This window comes from Vulpes vulpes, chromosome 11 (assembly GCF_048418805.1).
Source record: "Vulpes vulpes isolate BD-2025 chromosome 11, VulVul3, whole genome shotgun sequence".
NCBI classification, from domain to species: Eukaryota; Metazoa; Chordata; class Mammalia; order Carnivora; family Canidae; genus Vulpes; species Vulpes vulpes.
The window spans coordinates 25,210,244-25,229,971 of record NC_132790.1 but is presented as its reverse complement, the minus strand read 5'-3'; the positions used below and the strand labels follow the sequence as shown (position 1 = coordinate 25,229,971).

General features: G+C 47.3%; 1 protein-coding gene across 13 annotated transcripts in view; it reads left to right on the top strand.

Moving 5' to 3' along the window:
• FAM168A (family with sequence similarity 168 member A) overlaps window positions 1-16,028 on the top strand; it is a 193,398-nt gene extending 177,370 nt beyond the window's left edge. For 12 of the 13 annotated variants that reach the window (XM_072727370.1, XM_072727374.1, XM_072727376.1 and 9 more), the window contains 5 exons: window positions 7-132; window positions 6,550-6,692; window positions 8,191-8,365; window positions 9,514-9,644; window positions 10,366-16,028. In XM_072727370.1, the coding sequence (XP_072583471.1) occupies window positions 7-132; window positions 6,550-6,692; window positions 8,191-8,365; window positions 9,514-9,626 (557 nt within the window). In that variant the 3' untranslated portion in view covers window positions 9,627-9,644; window positions 10,366-16,028. The remainder of the gene's footprint in view (window positions 1-6; window positions 133-6,549; window positions 6,693-8,190; window positions 8,366-9,513; window positions 9,645-10,365) is intronic. The other variant, XM_072727380.1, reaches the window with a different exon arrangement.
• Window positions 16,029-19,728: the final 3,700 nt, after the last annotated feature.

Sequence of the window (19,728 nt, the reverse complement as noted above, 5' to 3'; positions counted from 1 at the left end):
CTTAAGCAACTCTGCTGATGAAACAGGCTTGGCCACAGAACTCGTCTTCCTGTGGTACTGAAGGCACCTTCCACCTCCCAGTGGACACCGGGACCGAGAACCGAACTTACCAAGCATCCTCTGCGGCTTTCAGTAAATACAGCCTGTCTCCTCCTTTCCTTGTTCCCCTTGGTTGGGACTGATTTGACTCTTAGGAAGAAAGGAAAGGGAACTTTTAAAACTGACATTATAAGATATTGTTTTAAGAGGTTCTCCTACCCACACAAAAAATTGACCTTCCTCTTACAGAAAAGGTCATCCTCTTTGATCATGTACCCAGCTTTGGGGAGACCCGAAGCAGTGAGGGAGGGCGAAGGAAGTATGCACCTGGCCAACAAGTTTGATTAGGGAAGAGCTGTTACTGCATTTCAGGGGAAAGAACAGAGGGCACATTTGAAGGTCAGTGGACCTTTGGACAGAGAAGGCTCCTCTAGCACAGCATTTCTCAGCCTTGCCACTATGGACAATCTGGACCAGATAATTCTTTGTTGTGGGGGGCTAACTGGTACGTTGTAGGATGCTTAGAATCCCTGGCCTCGGCTTCCTGGGTGCCAGCAAACCCTCATTACAGCAACCAAAAATATCTCTACAGACATTTCTAAAGATCTCCTGGGGAGGCAGAATTGCCCTCTGCATGAGAAACACTCCCCTAGTGTTGCCTGCAGAGCCATGTCTTGATGTCCGGAAGCTACACTGTGGGAGCAAGATATGTACATAGAGTCCTTAGAGGAGACAGAAACCATCTGGCCAGATTGGTTACATTCATTTTGAGATTCAGTGGGGTGACTCATGGTTTCACCTTCACACCTGATTTTTTAATATGAGAAAGCTCAACTGGGTAATGAGGACCAATATTTAGAAGTTACTGAGTGTCATTTTGACTCCACAGGAGACTTTATGCCTTGTTCGTGCTATCCAAAAGAGGCATGGCTGGCTTTGGATTAGGGGGAGTGCTTATTTCTTAAGTTGTGCCAGCAGGGGTTTGACATACCCTTAGAAGGATGTTGCAGACTAAGCCTGATAGTCTGTGGTTCAGTAAATTATTAATCTATTAAACAGATTAGAAGAATATGCTGCATTTTTTTCTTTTAAAATATTCAGTGTTATTTTCTCCTTAGTTACCATTGCCCCTAGATGTCAACATCAACTTACATTTAAACAACATAACTCTCACATGTTAGAGGATTTGCTTTCATAATAACTCCCTCGCTGTGGTCTCTAATCTACACTAGAGTCCTATTATTATGGTGGATTTTTATTCAAGTTTAAAGCTGAAGCTCAGAAAGGTAATATGTCCAATGCCTTCCAAGTAGCAAGCAGCGTAACCAAAAAGAATCACTCAGGTTAAGTTTACTGACTTTTTTTCATGAGATTAATTTTATTCATTAAAAGAGGGATGTCAATAGTAGGGAGTTTTTCCAGGTACCTCAAGTGGAATGGAATGAACATATACATAAACAGGCTTGTACATATATATTTTCTCTTAAATCCACACATAGGGTTGTAGGTGCTTAGAGACACACCTACTGTAGTGAAACAGAGAGAGGCCTGGAGACCAAAAGAGTTGGATTCTAGACTTAGTTCTGTATAACCACAGATAATTTGGATAATTTGTGTCCATGATTTGGACCTAGGTTTTTTCAACTGTAAGATGAAGGGGCTGGACTAGGTCATTTTAAGATTCTCTCTAGCTTTTAGACTCCTGATTCTATCACCTTGGTGCTGTGTACTCAATACTCATGACCCCAGCTGGGACTTCCTTTCTAGGGTGCCCATAGTTGACCAACTAGCCTTCACTCACGTATCTCCAGGGTACTCATTCCCTCCATACAACCCTTTCTATGGTGAGACTGTCTGAATCTTAGGCAGCTTTGCTTTCTCCTTTGTGGAAATCTTCCTGAAGTCCCATCGAAATGTTCAGCAGCTACTCCCACTGTCCTCTCACAAGCTATCACAGTTCCTGGAAAGGACCGAATTATACCCATTCTTTAAGCAAGTCATGTATGAACCTGTGCAATTGTAAAATAGAAGTGAGCTCAACTGACCCTCCCCCATCCACCAGGGTTCCTCCCAGCATACAGATTTTGTGGCTTCTAATGCCATAGAAAATTCAGGGTAATTTGACAAATTCAGTTCAATTTTACTCACACTTGCTAAGCTTGTTTGTAATTAGGTCTCCCTCCGATTTATTCCATACTCTCTTGTTCAGCTACCACCAAGGAGACTTGGGGGTCAAGGCAAGACTCAGACATAGAGCTTTGTTCAGACATGTAAATCTGATGGTCAATAAACCGATTAGTCTAAAAGGCATCCTTGATGTGAGGATCAATGCCTTTGAAGGTGGTAGGGGCTCTCCAACTGAAAAAGATTCATAATAGTGCAGAAGTATTGAAGAGAGGGCTAAAACAGTTTTATTTCACTAATGTATACACTCTATTTATTATCCTGTTTGATGGAGCCTAAAATTATAGTTAGGAACCTGAGAGAGAGAATGGGGCCTCATAAACAAAGCCTCTTTCATAAGGCAGAGCTAGGACTTCTAGTGATCTAATTCCTTTTTTCTGAGTCTAAGTTCATTTGAGCAAAATCAGTGAGGTTTTTTTTTGTTTTGTTTTTTTTTTTTTGCATCCAGCTCAACAGCTTCTTTTACTTAGATGCAGAGTAATAAATTGTAAAATTTTGTATTACCCAAGGTAGCCCAGGCTCCAGCCCCGGGGAATTTCTAATCCTCAGTGGAATGGACAGGACCACCATTCAGTTACAGAAAGTCCTCTGCAATGATTTTCTCATAAAAGTCTCACTGAAATACTCAGAGACTTAGAACACCAACACGAGAATGGCCTTTCTATTATCTAGTCCAAATGAGGGTATTCCTGAGAGAAGAATTGACCTGACTCACTGACAGAGCCCAGGCTAGGGGCCCAGGCAATTTCTGCAGCCTCCTGACCCAGATGGAAACCTTGAGAACCATTGTAGTTGGAGGAAGGAGCACTGAGTCCTGAGTCCCAGCAAGCAGTTGCACTATTCTCAACCATCTATTCGTCATCTTATCTGTGAAACATTTGTGTTGGGCTTAATGATCTCTAAGGTGTCCTCTAGCTCTGCAGTTCTGCTTCTCCCATCTTATACTGTCTGGACAAACAAGCGGGGCCTTCCTCTGCAGCATCATCTTTTTGGCTGCCAAGGGCATTTTGGCTGCTGATTTGTATTCTGAGTATGTGGGTATCTCATTTCATAACATGAGGAAAGGGAAACATTCTCAGACAAAGTTATTCTTAGATGTGGAAACCAAATTCTCCTGCAGCCTCTTGGAGCTTTTTTATTTTCCTCAGAGAGATAACCTTAACACTTTGTAAGATGATTGTCCTTGTGGCATAGAGAGGTAGTGCAGGCTTCTCCTGGGGATAAAAACTCAAGAGCACATTCTCGGGAAGCATAAAGGAAATATGCCAGCATTGTTGGCTTGTTAACTTTAAAGAATTGTGAAGTCATGGTATTTTAAACCATACGGTTTCAGAATCTTAGAATCCTGGAGTCTGTGTTCCAAGTTGGATCACATCATGGAAGTCACAGTTGAACCTCTCTATTGTAATCTTGCAGCCCAGTCTCCGCTTGCACATCCCCAGGACAGGAAGCTTACTATTTCTCTATAGAGCAAGCGAGAGAGAAAAGAGTAATAGCTCACCTTTATGAAGTGCTTTAATCGGTCAGGCACTATTCTGAGGGCTTTGCAATAAATGTGTAACCCTATAAAGTAGGTATTGTCGTTATCCCCATTTTACAGATGATGAGACTGCTGTAGTCTATAGCTATTAAATAGCAGGGCTAGGGTTTGGACCCACATAACACATTACTCTGTGCTGTATAGCTTTCAGAGCAGGCATCTTAGGTTTCAGGAGTGTCCTACCCTTCTGCATAGAAAAGAGATGCTCTCCATTCTAGCAGGATTCCTCATACTTATTTAATTCCTTAAATCAGGAGTCAGCAACCTTCCTTATAGAGGGCTAAATATTAAATATTGTAGGCTTCTCAGGCCATATGATCTCTGTCATAACTATCATGGTAGCTGGAAAGCAGCCATAGTTGATAAATAAATGAATGGGCAAGGCCACGTTACAGTGAAACTTTGCTTACCAAAATAAGCTACAATTACAAAAAATTATAGTTTGCATGATTGATTGATTGAAGTTTATTTATTTTTAGTAATCTCTGCACCCATTGTGGGGCTCAAACCCACAACCCTGAGATCCAGAGTCACATGCTCTTCCAGCTGAGCCAGCCAGGCACCCCTGTAGTTTATGTGTTTTCGATATTGAGAGCATGAATAAAAGATTTGTTAATAAATAAATTTGGAAATAGTGTCCTGCATATCCTTGCCTTGGAGATTCATAGTTCATCCTGTCATTTTAAAACTTCTCAGGGTCATAGAATGAAAAACAAAGCTATTTATCTCTGTTCTGCATTGCTGCTATTCTTCTTTTTGTTCTTGTTTTTTTAAATGATTAAAATCCCTCAGAATTATATAGTCCATTGTACAGTCTTGGGACATGCCCATGTTGAGAACTCCCTTTGTTTTACAGATGAGCTGTGCCTCCAAGATGAAGTACCCCTCAGATGGCTCCTTTTAGATGTCACAAACCTAGATTTTCTGTCTTCCCCCACAATATCTGCTTTACCTGCTGTAACCACATATCATACATAATTAGCACCACAGTCTAGAAACTTGGAGGAATCTCCATACTTCTCTCTCTCAGCTGACTCATACCTCCACATCTAGTTTCTAGTTCTTCACAATGCTACCTTCTCATGATTTTATTCTTTCCACTCCATCCTCATGGCTCCTTATTTCCCAAGTGTATTTGATCATAAAACCAGTTTTCCATGGAATAAATTATGGATCTGAAGGAGGGGGCAGTAAATGACATGATTTCAGGGAAGAGGACAGGACCTTTTGTGACAACCAAATAGCAGCTCTCCTATCCTACTTGAGTACCTCTTTGATGGTGTCTTTTGTGACAACCAAATAGCAGCTCTCCTATCCTACTTGAGTACCTCATCAGGGGCTGGCGGATGCCAAGCCCGGGCTATGGACTGAGAGAGATTTGTGACCTTATGGTAGCTTCCTTTTACTTAGGGTTAAGGTAGAAGAGACTCAGGATCTTTTTTTAAAAAATGGGATTTTAGTTCAGGAAGAGATCTTCATTCTTAGCCTTCTGTTTCAACAAAATAGGAAACCAAGGCCCAGAGACTTGGCAGCAAATTGGAAGAAAGCCTGAACTGAAGCCTAGATCTGTTCTCTTCCAATAAAGCACCCCTCTCTACTCTGCCCCCCAGTCCCTTCTTGCAGAATCAGCCCCATGTTGCTGACAAAGTCCTTGGTGAGTGTCCTGCAGGTAGAAGAGCTGAGTTGAAGCCAGGAGAAGCTCAGTGATGTGCCAGGCAGACCAAGCCAGAATGAGCAGCACAGAAGAAGCTCCAGCAATACCCCGTTGGAGATCAGAAACCAAGGTCTCCTGGCACTGGCATTTCAACTCATACAGAAGTTTCTTAAAACACTTGCTCTTTCTGAGCCCCTTGTATAAAGTAAGAGAGTTGGGGGTCTCTTGATGATCACTTGGTTTCCACAGAATCATTTCATTTTGTATTCTAGAAGTACATAGCCTTATTCCTGAGTGATTTATGTTTCAGGTTTTTCCTATGAACATACGATCTACTTTCCAGAAGATTCAAAGGCAGCAGTTTGATTGAATGGCTGATTGTGAACTGCCTGGGGCCCAGATCCCAGGTGGATGTGATTTTTGTGACCCCTGACTTGAGGCATTCAGGCAGAGGGGGTCCTCCCCTGAGCCCCAGGATTGGAGGAAAGGCTGGCTCTGTAGAGCATTGTTTTGTTTTGTTTTGTTTTGTTTTTTTGGCATCTCAGAAGATGAGGATCTCTGAGTGGTGTTTTCTGTGGGTTTTTCACCTTAAAAACATGTCAGGAGGGAAGGAGAACATGGTAGAGAGAAGTCCAAAAAGAGAGAGATACAAGGAGAAAAAGAATAAGGGGGGAAACAAAAGAGAACCAGCAGCAGAAGATCTCCTGGGCTGGTGAGGGAGGAGACAGAAAAGCAGGAAAACAGTATCATAAAGAGCAAGTGGGCAGAGGGTCTCTGGGCCATCTGTGCACACGTGCCTGTCTCCCGGTACAGAGTCCCAGACTCTCTGAGCTACAGGGGTCTCTTAAGAGATCAACTGGTTCCAGCCTCTTATTTTATAGACCATGCCCCTGAGAACCAAAGAAATAAAAGATGCCAGAATCACTCATGCAGCCCTGTGCACCAGGACTGAGGGAGCTGCCTCTGGGCCTAGGGCTCTCTAAGGGGAGCCCTGTTCTCTGTCTGTCCTCATCTGTGTTTCCTGCCTGAAATCAGCCAATCCTTGTCCGGGTAGTCATGACTAGGACCTGCTGCCTTCCAGCAATGCTATTCTGTCAACTAATTGGAAGTCTTTCTTATTGCCTTGGTACAGGATATACTGTGGGGACACCATACAAGGTCCCACCGACCCAGAGTAATACTGCTCCGCCCCCCTACTCCCCATCACCCAACCCCTATCAGACGGCCATGTATCCAATCAGAAGTGCCTACCCCCAGCAGAATCTGTATGCCCAGGTAGGTGCATGTGGAAGCCTGGGCCAACTTGTCCTTCAGGTAAAGGAGCCACCAGCCTAGGTGGGGTGGGGGTAGGTGAGTAAGAGAGGGAAGGCAAGTTCATGGCTCTGGCCAGTTGTCACTGTTGTATCATGGAAACAATAACCCTGTAGTCTATATACTCCTTCACCCCACCTCAGCTCCTGGAGGGGTGACACATGAAGTCATTTAGATTAACAGAGCCTAGAATGTCAGAGGAGCAAGGGCCCCTGGAGATCACCTAAGATGCTCGATTCCTTTTCATGCAAGTGGGGAAGCTTAGACCCAGAGAAGAGAATGACTTGTCCAAGGTCACACAGAGAGATACTGGTTGAGTCAAGATGAGACCTAATGTGTCTTGTTTCTCTCCCTAACCCCCACATCTACCCTTCCTTGATAAAGTCCGTGAGCCAAACAGGGAGGAGGTTAAGTGCTCAAACTTTTACCAGTTCACTGTGTGATCTTGAGTAAGTTATTCTCTCTCTCAATGCCTTCGTGTTCCCATCTGGGCTCCTTCAGCTAGAGAATGTGTGTACTCTGAGGGGATGGCTATTACGGGGATTATATGAGGCCCCAGCATGCCCATGGCACATTTTTGGGGAATGACAATTCTATGTGAGGTTTATTTAAGTAATGAGGAGAACACTTTGATTTAAAAAAAAAAAAAACAGCTACGTTCTAGAGTAGAATGTGAAACTTTTTAAAGATACAACAGTAGGCTTGAGATGGATTTTTCTTGTTTGTGGTAAGCTGCTTTGCACTATGTTCTCAGACCTCTGAGATTATAAACTCATATTCTGAAGCTCCTGTCATTAGTTAGTAGAGACATTTGAGAAGCTCTGGATTAAGATGATCCAGGGGCCTGTGTCTACTGCCCACAGAGGTCAGCAGGCCCACAGGCCAGGCTGCTTCCTGCTGGCACCACCATGTGAAGTGGGAAGTCATCTCAGACCACTGTCTCCAGCCTCACTTCTTTGCCTAAAGAGAAATAGTAAGAGACATCTGAGGAGGTGCTCTGCATTTGTGACAGTTCCCAATAGGTGAGATGGCAGTACTCACACCAATGTGATTGTCCCACTAGTCATGCTTCATATGCGTGCACACAGTGGTCTGGATTCACCAGCCCCATCCATCCCTGCCTTTACTTTTTAGGCAGCTGGCAGAAACACTGCAATAAGACACAAACGTTTTAAAATGTTAAAGTTGGGGCTTTTACCCCATTAGATCACCATAGCAGCCTTAGGAGCAAGGCAGGATAGGTTTGGAGCCTTATTTTTCATAGAGAAGCTGAGGCTGAAACTGAATTGTCTGCAGTCATGTAGTAAGACAGCTGGAACCCAAACCTTGAGTTCCTGGGCCCATGCTTCTCTGAGCCCATCCCATAAGGTCTGGGAAGAACAGGCTCCCCTCCTTTCTCCTCTCTCCATTTCCTATCCCACTTTTCCAAAAGCCTGTGTGACCTCAGCCTTTTTTCCCCCAGGGAGCCTACTATACACAGCCAGTGTACGCTGCCCAGCCCCACGTCATCCACCACACCACGGTTGTCCAGCCCAACAGCATTCCCTCTGCCATCTACCCGGCGCCTGTTGCTGCCCCCAGGACCAATGGTGTGGCCATGGGTATGGTGGCTGGCACCACCATGGCAATGTCAGCAGGTGAGGGCAGTGTCTATATCAGTGTCTGTCCCCCTTCCCCTGAAACTCGTGACAGACTGGAGAACACAGTCATGGAATCGAGTTTAGCATAGCATGAGAAATTCTCTGCTGGGGGGTTTCTAGAAACCCTGTCCACAGGGATGAGGAAGATTTCACTAAGAAGGACATATTGAGCTTAGTCTTAAAGGGGGAACAGAAGCTAACCAGAGGGATGGGAAAGAGAAGAGCAGTCCAGGTGGAAAGAAGATGAGCATGACATGTTCACAGAATGGAAATGGTCCAAGGCCCTTGGAAAATAGGAGCATAGAATTGGAAGGGCAGCTAGAGCAGTCAGCAAAGCTAAAGTGGAAAGGCGCAAATACTTTTAGGTAATGGGGAGCTGGCATGGTTAGATGGAAGAGGCTGGAAGCAGGTAGGTCAGTGGGAAGGTTGTAGTTTAGAAGGATGATGGTACTAGGACTCTGGTTCCAGAAAGGAGGGCACAGGGCAATGTTATTTAGCAGGCAGAAGCTTAAGACCCTATCCAGTAATTAATTGTAAGGCCTGGAGGACCCCTTCTCCATTTCTGGCTTCTCCAGAAATCACACCAGAGCCCTGTCCATCTGGAACCTTGAGGATGAGGGTGAAGATGCCACAGGAATAGCAGGTTTAGGGAAGTCTCTGGATGTGCTGACATTGAGAAAAAAAGCATAAGATGACAAGACGGCTATGAATAACCTTTAGTGACCCAACTTTTGAAGACTCACTTGAAGGAATAGAGTACAAGTGGTCTAGTGGGTGAGAGGTGGGAGTTGGGATTTTATTCTTCCCCTAATGTAAGGGCTTATTGAGGCCTCATTCCCCAGATCAGGTCAGCAAGTTATCTGCTTGGTGCCAGCCTTGTTGTTCTGGTCCTGGGGATCAGTTACTGATAGATAGATCAGATCAGGCCACTGAAGATGAGTGACTGTCCTGGAGCATCAGCAAAACTTGCCCTAAAGAGATGAAGCCTGGCAAGGTGGGAGGGGCGGGCAGCAGTTTCTGAGCAGGTGGGGAGGTGGGGGGTGCAGATTGGGGAGCAGCTGTGTGAAAGACCATGGCTTCATCCTCTTCATCCCAGTGCCCTGGAATTGGCCTCATTGGGTTGACTGTTCTCTCTGGATGCTCAGGTACCCTGCTGACTGCACCCCAGCACACTGCGATTGGGGCACACCCTGTCTCCATGCCAACATACAGGGCCCAAGGGACCCCTGCGTACAGCTATGTGCCCCCGCACTGGTAAAGCCTGCAGCCTGTCCAAGTGAGTGGGGCCCGGGCTGGGAGAGGTAGGAGGATGACCCAGTACCAGAACTGCCCCTAGCAAAGCCCCTTGTTTGGTCTGCACAGGTGTCCACAGAGGCCAGTGACAGTTGCTTCCTGCTCAGTAATCTCACTCTTAACGATTGCTACGACTTTACCTATATTCTAGATACTTGACATGTTATCTCATAATCCTTATGGTAGCTCTGTGAAAAGAGGATTATTAGCTTTTTTTTTTTTTTTTTTACAGATAAATACATAGTTCTGCATCACTTAGCCAGTAAAAACTAAGGTGGAACTTTAACTCCAGTCCTCTAATACCAAATTCTGTGCTCTTTACTACAGTCTTCAGACTTTAACTCTGGTCCTCATTTTTCAAATGAAATCTTACCTTAATCAGATGTTGGCTATGATGGACTGGATGGAGACCTTGGGCACTGCCCTCCCCCACCAGCTTCCTTACCGCCCTCCACAGCTCATGAGGCAGTGCCATTTAACCACAGGGCTCCTGGGATGTCACTTTTAAATTCTCTGCCCTACTGATCTCCTCTGCTCTCTACCTCCTCTAAGAGCTCTTGGCACTGGATGGGAGCTCTTGGCACTAGGAAAACACAAGAGGGCTCCATGTAGGGCTCCCACAATGAGGGGAGGGGACCCAGTGGCTTCCTGAAATAGCCTCAGGAATACCTCTGTCACTAATGGCTTTCCCCTTCCTTCCTCAGATCTGGAGTCACACATTGTATGCAACTACTCAAGTCTTACACAGGTGCTGGAGCAGTTCCCTAGCAGCACCACCTCTATTTGCAAGAAGAGACAACGGAAGTGCAAGGGTCACTTTATGCATCTTTAACGGTTTTGGTTTTTATTTTTGGTTTTTGTAAAAGCTGCTTTTTCTAATCTCCTGCCTCTCCAAACTGTCCCCTTCTTTGCCGCTACCCTTCAAGCTCTGTCCCTCCTCCTGACCAGGCACATCCTCTCTGCTCTTCTCTCCTTCCCCAAGTGTCTGGTCCCTGGGGACCCCAGTCTAGCGGCAGGCAGAGAGTGGGGTTTATTGCAATGGTTCAGCTGAAGGTATGTTTTCCTTTGAAGAGCATAACACATGTGGCCTTCGGGTCCAGGGTAGAAACTCAAGAGCTGTTGAACAAGTTACATCTCTGGGGGGATCATTTATTTTTCCTAAGCAAGATTAGTTTAGGACATTACCATGTCCTGACACAAAGGAAATGTCTTCTGAGAACCATCGCAACAGACCAAGAACAGAACCACCTGATTAGGTAGGAGTGTTCATAGCAGCTTAATACCCCAAGTGAGAACCTGGGAAAATCAGATTCTTTCTTTGGGAGAACTTGAGGGAGGGTGGGGGGGGGGGAGGGCACTGTGGAAAGGAAGAGGGGAGAGAGGCGCTTGCCTGCTGGCTTTGGTTTGTAAGGTCTCTGGCCAAATTGTCTGGGCCTGGACCCTCTGATTTGCACAGTGTTGTTAACTGACCTGGCACTTCCTCAAAAGGTAATTTTGACCTCAGACCTGCCAAGCAACTTCAGGGTGATGGTATCCCAGCCTCCCAAAGCTTTGGAAGGCCAGGTGCCCTACGTAATCCACACCTTGGCCCCTGAGCCCACATGGACCCACTCTGATAAGATGCTTCCTCCTAATTAGAGTGGGACCCTATAGCATTTCTCTCCCTTCCCTCTGCCCTTCCAGGTACCAGGGCTCACCAGTCTGTCCCTGGGGCTCTTGGTTACCTTGTGCCATTCACGGCCAAAGTGAAGGAACCACATTCCAGGTGGGTGCTGGCAACTCTGAAGGTCAGGATAGTGAAGGAAAAGCAATAGCAATAAACATTTCATAGACTCATGGAACTGAAGGGACCTTAGCAATCATCTCATCCATTCCCCTGTTTGATTGATGAGGAAGCTGAGGCCCAGAGAAGACAAAAGGACTTCCCTAAATCTAGCAGTAAATTAGCATTAAATGCAGCCTTCCTACTTAGGGGCATGTTATCCACAAAAATCTACCTAGGGATGGAGTAGCTTGGTTTTGTAAAAATGAAGTCATCAGCACCCACACCTGGTGAATTCTGGAACAGTCTCTGGGCTTTGGTTTCTGCTCTTTTCCTCCATGGATTCCAAAGTGGGGGTTGACTGGGCAGAGGTCACATGGGGGCAGATGGCAGGAACAGAAATTGCAAATGAGGAAATAGCATTTGGAAATTCTGTGAAGACATCTGGAACTTTCATTCTATACTGGACTGCAGCCCTAGGAGGAGCAAGTGGACTGGCTGAAAAAAGAAAATCTATGCTTTTAGGACAGTAGCCCCTCATCCTGAGAAGAGAAGAGGACAAGGATGAGGCTCAGGAGACATGGGCTGTCATGGGGGAAGAGGGACCCCTGAGTCAGGAAGTGTGGCTAGTCTCAGCCAGGAGCCCACTGTCCCAGCACTGTCCCCTACACCCAGCTTCTGGCTGGGCCAGCAGCCCCTCTGGGGGTGGGGGGTGGGGGGGTGCAGGAACATTTTACTGTACAAAATGGGATCATTGATAACGTTTGGGACTTTTAAATAACCCTTTTCATTTTAAATTCACACATACTTGGACATACCCCTACCCCTACCTCCCATGTCTCCCTTAAAGGAGGAAAAAATCAGGAAACTTGAGCCAGAAGGACCTCAGAGGCTATCTGGCCCTTCCCAGGAGGGCAAAACCCATCAGCATCCAACGGAGAGCCAGGAGTTGGGGGACCCACCTTCTTGGCCTTCCAGGGAACTGCAGGATCAGAAGGAGAAAACTAGCTATTCTAAGAGGTCTGTTCTAGGGTGCTGATGGGATTTCATTTTAAAACAATTTTCCAGTGTTAATCCATTTTTTGCAAATACCTCCTCCTACTCTCTGGTTTTGTATGGGTGGGTGAAGGTTGTTCTAGATTATGTCATATGTGTTTGGAAAATGCCAAAATAATACTAATGATAATAATAGGAATCCTTTGTATTTGTCAGGCGCCCCATAGATTTCAGAGCGCTTCCAGCCTTTCATTTCCTGGTTCTGAGAGAGAGAGATGGGGTCAGAGTTCTTACACCCATCAAACAAATGAGGAAACTGGTTTTAGAAGGAAAGGGAACTTGCCAATGTGAGGAGAATGCTAGTATCCTAATAGGCTTCCCTGAACCCTGCTGCCTTTAGGTGATCTGGGTAGAACCAGAAAGGAGGAAAAAGGAGGAGCCCTAGGAATGACCTTGTTACTTTTGTTCTTTGTATACCAGTAAGTAAAAACTAACATCTAGTACCTCACAGTTCATGAAGCACTCTCCCATCCATCGTCTGGCTTAACCCTGTGAAATAGATTATTCCTCCCATTTGATCCATGGGGAAACAGAGACTTGGGAAAGCAAAGTGAGCAAGTCAAAGCTCACAAGTGGTAGAGCCACCTGAATCCTGCTTGTCTGCTTTCCCTTGTCTAACTCCACACACAGGCCTGTGAACTGAAGCATCTATGCTCTGTACCCCCCCTTTGTCCTGGTATGTAATCCAGATCAAAGACAGGCCCCAAGGCAAAAACCAGGTACAGAAAGGCTGTGGTCTGGAAGAGCCCAAGTCCAACACCCCTTTTTCAGTATGTGTGGCAGAGCCCCAGTTCTGCTGGCCTCCCCCCTTGCTTTGATGGAGATCCACAAGCCTAGCCAAGCTTGGGGAGTCATTGCAAAGGGAACAAGACCAGGAGAGCAGGGGCAGTAGTGTGCCTCTGGTAGGATGAACATTCCTGGTAGGCTCATAGGCATCTTTTGGGTGGCATCCAAAGATGCTGGGTGGGCCCAGTGGTAAAGCTGGACAGAAGGTCAACTGGAAGGGCCCTGCCACTGTGGGAAGGCCAGCATGCCAGAGAGGACAAGGGGTGTGCTCACGGGAGAGTGAGCTACAGCACTGGCACCAGCATGCAAATGCCTCTCCACTCCACTGCCTTCCTGCAGTACTACAGGTCTGGTGGCCAGGTTTAGGGGTATAGGTGGTTCTAGTCAATAACCAGCCCTCTTGGCTTCCCCCTTTTCTTCCCTCCTCATTAGCCTGGGGCTGTAGTGCCCCCAAGTGGTCAGAACATAATCTTTTTGCCATCTTTTGGAAAAATTTAATTTTTTTCTAAGACAGGATAGTTGCTGCAGCTCTTCTCTCTTGGCAATGACCCTAAAGTATATATCCCCTTACGTAAATATTGAACAAGTCCACATACACCTATCCAGCTTTTTTAATGTACAAAGTACTTTGACATAGATTGCCAAATCCTCATATTATTGATGGCAAAAACGAAGTCTAAAAAGACTTGGGGCACCTCGCTGGATCAGTCGGTAGAGCCTGTGGCTCTTGATCTTGGGGTTGTGGGTCCAAGCCCCACACTGGGACTAGTGGGGGGCTTAAAAGACTTGATAAAAATTAAAAGAGCCAAGATTTCAACTCTTCAAATTGTCTGCTCTTTGAGCTGGCACCTGCTCACCTGCTGGGTCTCAGTGGCAGGCATGAAGAACGGGTGAGCTATCTGCCCAAACAGAGGAAGACTCCCAAGACACCTGGGGAACTCAGTCCTCCAGTGGAGATTTTTAGGAGGTGCCCTAAGGACCTTGGGAATACCAGGAGGATGAGACTTGGCAACAAAAGGCCTAACTTGAACAAAAAGCTTTGGGGTCATGATGCCCAGGAGTGAAGACACATTCAAAGGCAGCCCCAGGTATCTATCCATTCAAAGACCCATGTCCCTGGGAAGCCTGTACAGCCATGTTTTCTGAGCCTGGAGAGCCTGCCCACTGTCCAGACCCAGCGAGCTGGCACTCCCTGGACCTGGTATAGCCCTGAATGGCCAAAAGCACATCTGACTTCAATTCCTGGGCTTCCTTTTCCCATGGGGGAGAACCAGAGCCAGCTCTTATCCCTGGCCACCCAAATTGTTCCAAGTTTGAGGTTTACCTACCCCAGAGAGCTAGGGGCTGCTCCTTTGGAGGGACTTGGTTTGTTCTGAGTGGCATTCAAGAAATGAATCACATGGAGTATAAAAGGGCAGGCCCCTTGGTCCCCCAGCCTGGAGCCCTGCACATCAGATTCCTTGGCTCTGTTCCATGGCCAGAGAAGGAAGGCCTGGTCTTTGTGTGGTCTTGGTTCTAGCAGTCTGGCTGGCTTAATCATTTAGATGGCACCATGGCATATCTCAGTTGCAGTTGAGTGAAGACAGTGGAAGCTCTGCTTTTCCATCCTGTAATCTGCCGCATTACTGGGGTATGCCCCTCTGGCTGCTTGCCAAGCTTCGGAGTCCAGAGAGGGGCAGGTCAGGTGGGGCAGTGGGCAGGTAGGAGGCGGCTCCAGGCTGGTGCACAGCCCCATAGGAATCCAGGCCTAGCCCAACAGCAGGATCACACACAGCAGAGGAAACCTAGCCAGGCTGCCCATCGAACCCCATACTTAAGCCTCGGAGATCAGGCTCCACGGCATGCCAGGGTGACTGCAGGGTTTGTCCTTTACCCGTGTTCCCCTCTCCTAGAAACTTGTTTCTGAAGTTACATATTACATAGTTCCAGGGCCCAGGCTTCACAATTCCTGCCTGACAGGCCAGCTTCAACATTCCATAGCCATCCTTGCTTGAGCCAGACTTGGGCCCTATTCCTTCAGTCTCTCCGATGGTTATTTTCTATCTTGCATGCTGTTGAGTCAGCTCAGTGGCCAAGTGAGGAACATAGGAGTTGGGACTGGCTGTCACAAAGCCAGAAAGGGAAACTAGAGCTTTTGTTCCCTGTGGCTGCATCCATAGTCCCTGGGCATTTGTACTGTGGTGGTGAGACCCTGTACCGATCCCAGTTCCTGGTAAAGTGGGTACTCCTCTTCCTGAAGAGAACAGGTATTACAGCTTTGCAGATAAGTACCAGCCCATAGGAGTTAAATGGGTGAAATCTTCTTTGGGCCTGACCCCAGCAAGACCAGCATCTCGAGGCTCTAGCCTTCCTCCTCATGCCTGTGAGTCAGGGACAGAGTGGGAATGCCCACAGACCACCTTCTCGGGTTAGCCAGATCATGGGGCTCAGGGGGAGGGGGAGGATCAAGCTCCTCCTTCCCCAAGGGGAGGTAAAGGCAAGGTGTCTAGCAACTTGGAAGTTGTCTATAATGACCTTTAAAGGCCCAACGGTCTGTCCCCATCTCCTGACTAAAAGGCATTGCATCCCTATTTCATATCACATGACAGAGAAACCTGTTCTCGTGGCATGTAACATCCCTGTAAGAGCATTGTATATGATTTTGTATTTTTTAATTCATTTTAATCTACAGGTTGGAATCTAATTTTTAAATTTTATTGGAACTCACATTTTAAAAAGAAAAACATTTAAAATAATAATAAACCTTTGACCGGTGTCTTCCAAGTAGTTTGATCAAAGAACTTATAAAATGTTTTTAAAGCACAGCCTAGAGTGTAAAGATTGGAAAGCCCCATGGCCTCGCCTTGTGTGTATGAAGTGTAAATCTGGTTTTGTTTTGTTGTTTTGGATTCTTTTGGGTTTTTGTTTTGTTTTGTTTTGAAGATCAGATAGTGATCACTCTGAAAGATTGAAGCCAAGAATTTGTAACTATGATATTTACTGTAAGCTGTAGAACATTCAATAACTATTAAAAAAAAAAAAAAGTTTCCAAAAAAAAAAAAAGTCCAGGATGACCAGACTGGTGGTTCTTGGGGCAGGGAGACAAAGGCCACCACTTAAGCCAGTGAATCCCCTGGGTTCTTCCCATGCTGATTCTAAACTTGTTTTCACCAGTCAGGTAATGCCTATGATGCATCTCCCTGCAGATAGCAGGTCTTCCCGGGGAAGTAGCCATCAGTCGGCACCTGGACTAAAGGTGGGTGACCCAGGGAGGCCACGAATGAGGAGGGCTGCCATCTCCCAAGGGCCTACCATATGTCCAGCACTGTGCTTTATGTTTGGTTAACTCTCAGAATCCCCACAGCCCAGTGGGAGGTGAGCCTGTCAAGAGGTGGGCAGCCAAGGAGACGAAGTACCTTGGCCAAGGTCACAGAGCTGGTGAGGTTCAGAGTTGGAGCTCACACTTGGTCTGGCTCCACAGCCCAGGCACCAGATCCCACATTCTGCCCACCCTGGAGGTGGTGTTTATATTAAAGGGTGAATTTTGTCAGGTGGGAAACCAAGGGAAAGCTTACAGGTTTGTAGTCACAGAACGGCAGTCAAGGGAGGTCAGGTGGTCTCCATCCTAATAGTCATATGCGTCAGTTTTCCATCCTGAATCTTGTCCTCCTCTCCCCTCTGGGCAAAGCAGCTGCCCTAGTCCAGGCCCAAGCTTCTTCCCCTGATCATCGTGGCCACCATTCCCTTCCTGGCCCCAACAATCCACGCTCTTCCAGCCTATAAGTATTCAAACTCCTTGACTGGAGAGAAAACGGAGGCCCCACGAGGCCAGTTGACCTAGCCTGCACTAGAGCTGTAATTACAATTCAGGACTCCTAACTCTCCCACCCTTTCTGCCACCCCGTGCCTTTGCAGAATGCTCCCCAGTACCCCCTGCTGTCACCCGCCAGGAAGCTCATTCTCCCTCCCTTGTAGTGGAAAGTTCTGTCAGATGTGGGGAGCAGAGGGCACCTCTGGAGAAAGTGTCACAGCACTTGCTCCAGGTCACAGGGCCAGGAGCAGGCAGGGAGGTAGAGATCTGGGCTCCTGTCCTCAATATTCCGGTCCTTGGGGTGAGGGGTGGAGTAAGGAGAAGTCAAATTCTGAACTCCCCTCAGCCCCGTGCTGCAGCCTGTCTTCCAGCTTCCAGGGCAGCCAAGATTCAGAGGGGAAGCCTAGGAGAGGACAAGCCAGAAAAGGCCAAGAGCATTGGATATACCCCTACCTGATCCCTCAGCAACTCATCCCATCCTTTTGGGAGCTAGGCCCAAGGGACAGGTGAAGAAATCTAAGCCAAAGTCCTAGTTTTACCTTCCAGCAGACAATGAGGGGTGAGGGGCAGTGCTGGAGGGGAGCTGTGCTTATTACCCAGGGACCAGCACCAAGGTGAGGATTCTCTTACCTGGCCTGGGAAGCCTGTCTCCACAGCAAGATGGCATTTGGAGTCCACAATCTAGCCTTCCCCTGGGAAAGGAGGCCAGCGATAGGAGGGACCACTTCCCACCCCATCTACCCCAGGGCATTGGCTCTTGCTGTCTCATCATCTTGGTGTGTCATCATCTTGGTGTGTCATCCAAGTCCTGGGTGAAGTGGGGTTGGTTGGCTGAGGGTACAGCCAAATTTAAGAAACCAAACCCTGAGATGGAGCTAACGGTCGGCAAATAGGGACACCACATAAGACAACCCTGGCAGCCCAAGGGAACATTTAAGAGTGCTGATGACACCTACTAGTTTCCTGCAACAGGCACCCTGTTCTAGACTTTGGCAGCCTTTGGTGCTCTAGAAAATTCCTCCTGATGTGCAGCCTGCCTCCTTTCCTGCACACTTCAGAAGCCTGTGAGAGAGAAGACTATGCCCTGGAGAAGCAAGAGGCAGGGAGAGAGCAAATCTCAAGGCACATCTGCCTAACTTCTCTGGGCAGGAGTTTTTTGTGCTGCTGCTGGGCCAGGCCCCTGCCCATGGCTTCCTCACAGGAGGAAGCCTCTACCCACGGACAAGATGGTGATCTCCCCCACTGGCATCCTACCATGCCTCAGCCTTGGAGAGCCCTGGCCAGGTTGGGCAGGAGTCTGGGAGTGGGCGTGGCAGCAGCTATGGCCTCAGGGGACAGCAGCACCTTAGGCCACTTCTGGCTACAAGAGGAGCAGCAGAGGCCAGAGAGTGAGCTGGGCCTCCAGTAGTGCTAGCCCAACAGCCACCTTCCCCCAGCTGCAGCAGGCCTAGGACCCCCATAGGCACCTCCCAAGGCTCCCTCAAGCATCAGTAGCTGGTTCCTCAGCCTCTCCCACTAGCATTTAAATGTGTCTCCTTCCATCTTTAAAAAATATACCAAATACCCAGTGAACCCGGAATTAAACCCTTTTCTTCCTGACACCTAAATCCCCACCCACTATTTCGTGGCACAGTGAGGCTTCTGCAGGGAGGTCAGTCCACTCAGACCTGGTCCTGCTCTTTCTCCCCATGTCCCTGTGTCCATTGACCAGGGGCTATGGCAGTCCTGACACTTGTGACCTACCCTGCCCCTCCCTCACCTTCCCTCACTTGTAAGGGAGATCACCACCTCCTAGCAGTGCCCCTGGAACAGCCCAAGAGTGCCCTGAGCTCTCTCAGGTCCAGTCCCAGTATAAATGCCTACTTAAGTGCTTCTAGATACTCTTGTAGCCCAGATCGGCCTCTTGAGCACTCCAGGCCTTCACATTCAGATGTAGGAGGGCTGTATCACAGCTATCCCTAACCCCTTGACCTACAACCCATTCGCAAACCCTAGCAGTTCTTAGGAGTCTTTGGTCTTTTGGATTCCACCCCCCACACACACTCCCCACCCCCCCACCTCCACTGTCTCTTGCCTGAACAGCTGGAAGTTTCCTTGCAGAACTCCTGCTCCATCCTCCACACTGGCCAAGAGCAAACTGACCAGTCCTGCTTCTTCCCTTCCTAAATGCTTTTTTTATGCATCACTGACATGAAAACAGGGTGACCAAGAGCACCTGTGGCTACCTTCTGTTGCCCACTCCCACTCTGCTCTCCACACGTGTCACCTCTGACTACCAGCTTCTCCAGTTTCTTGTAGTTCCCTGGGCCTCTGCACATGCTGTTCCCTGTCTGGGGACCATGCTTCCACGTCCTCTAGAGCTGTGCTGTCCAAGACAGGAGCCACTGGCCATATGTGGCTATGGAGCCCTTCAATATGCTAGTTCATTATTAAGATGTGCTTTATAAAGTACTAGATTTCAAAGCAAAAAGTTAATGGCTCATTCATAATTTTTTATACTGACTTTATATTAAAATGAAAATATTTTAGATATATTGACAAATACATTAATGATAACTTTCATGTTTTACTTTTTAAAACGTGGCTATTAGAAAATTTGAAATTACATATGTGGTGTGTACTATCCATTGGACAGCACTGCTTCTAGGAGCTTCAGTGAGAACCCAGCGAGGT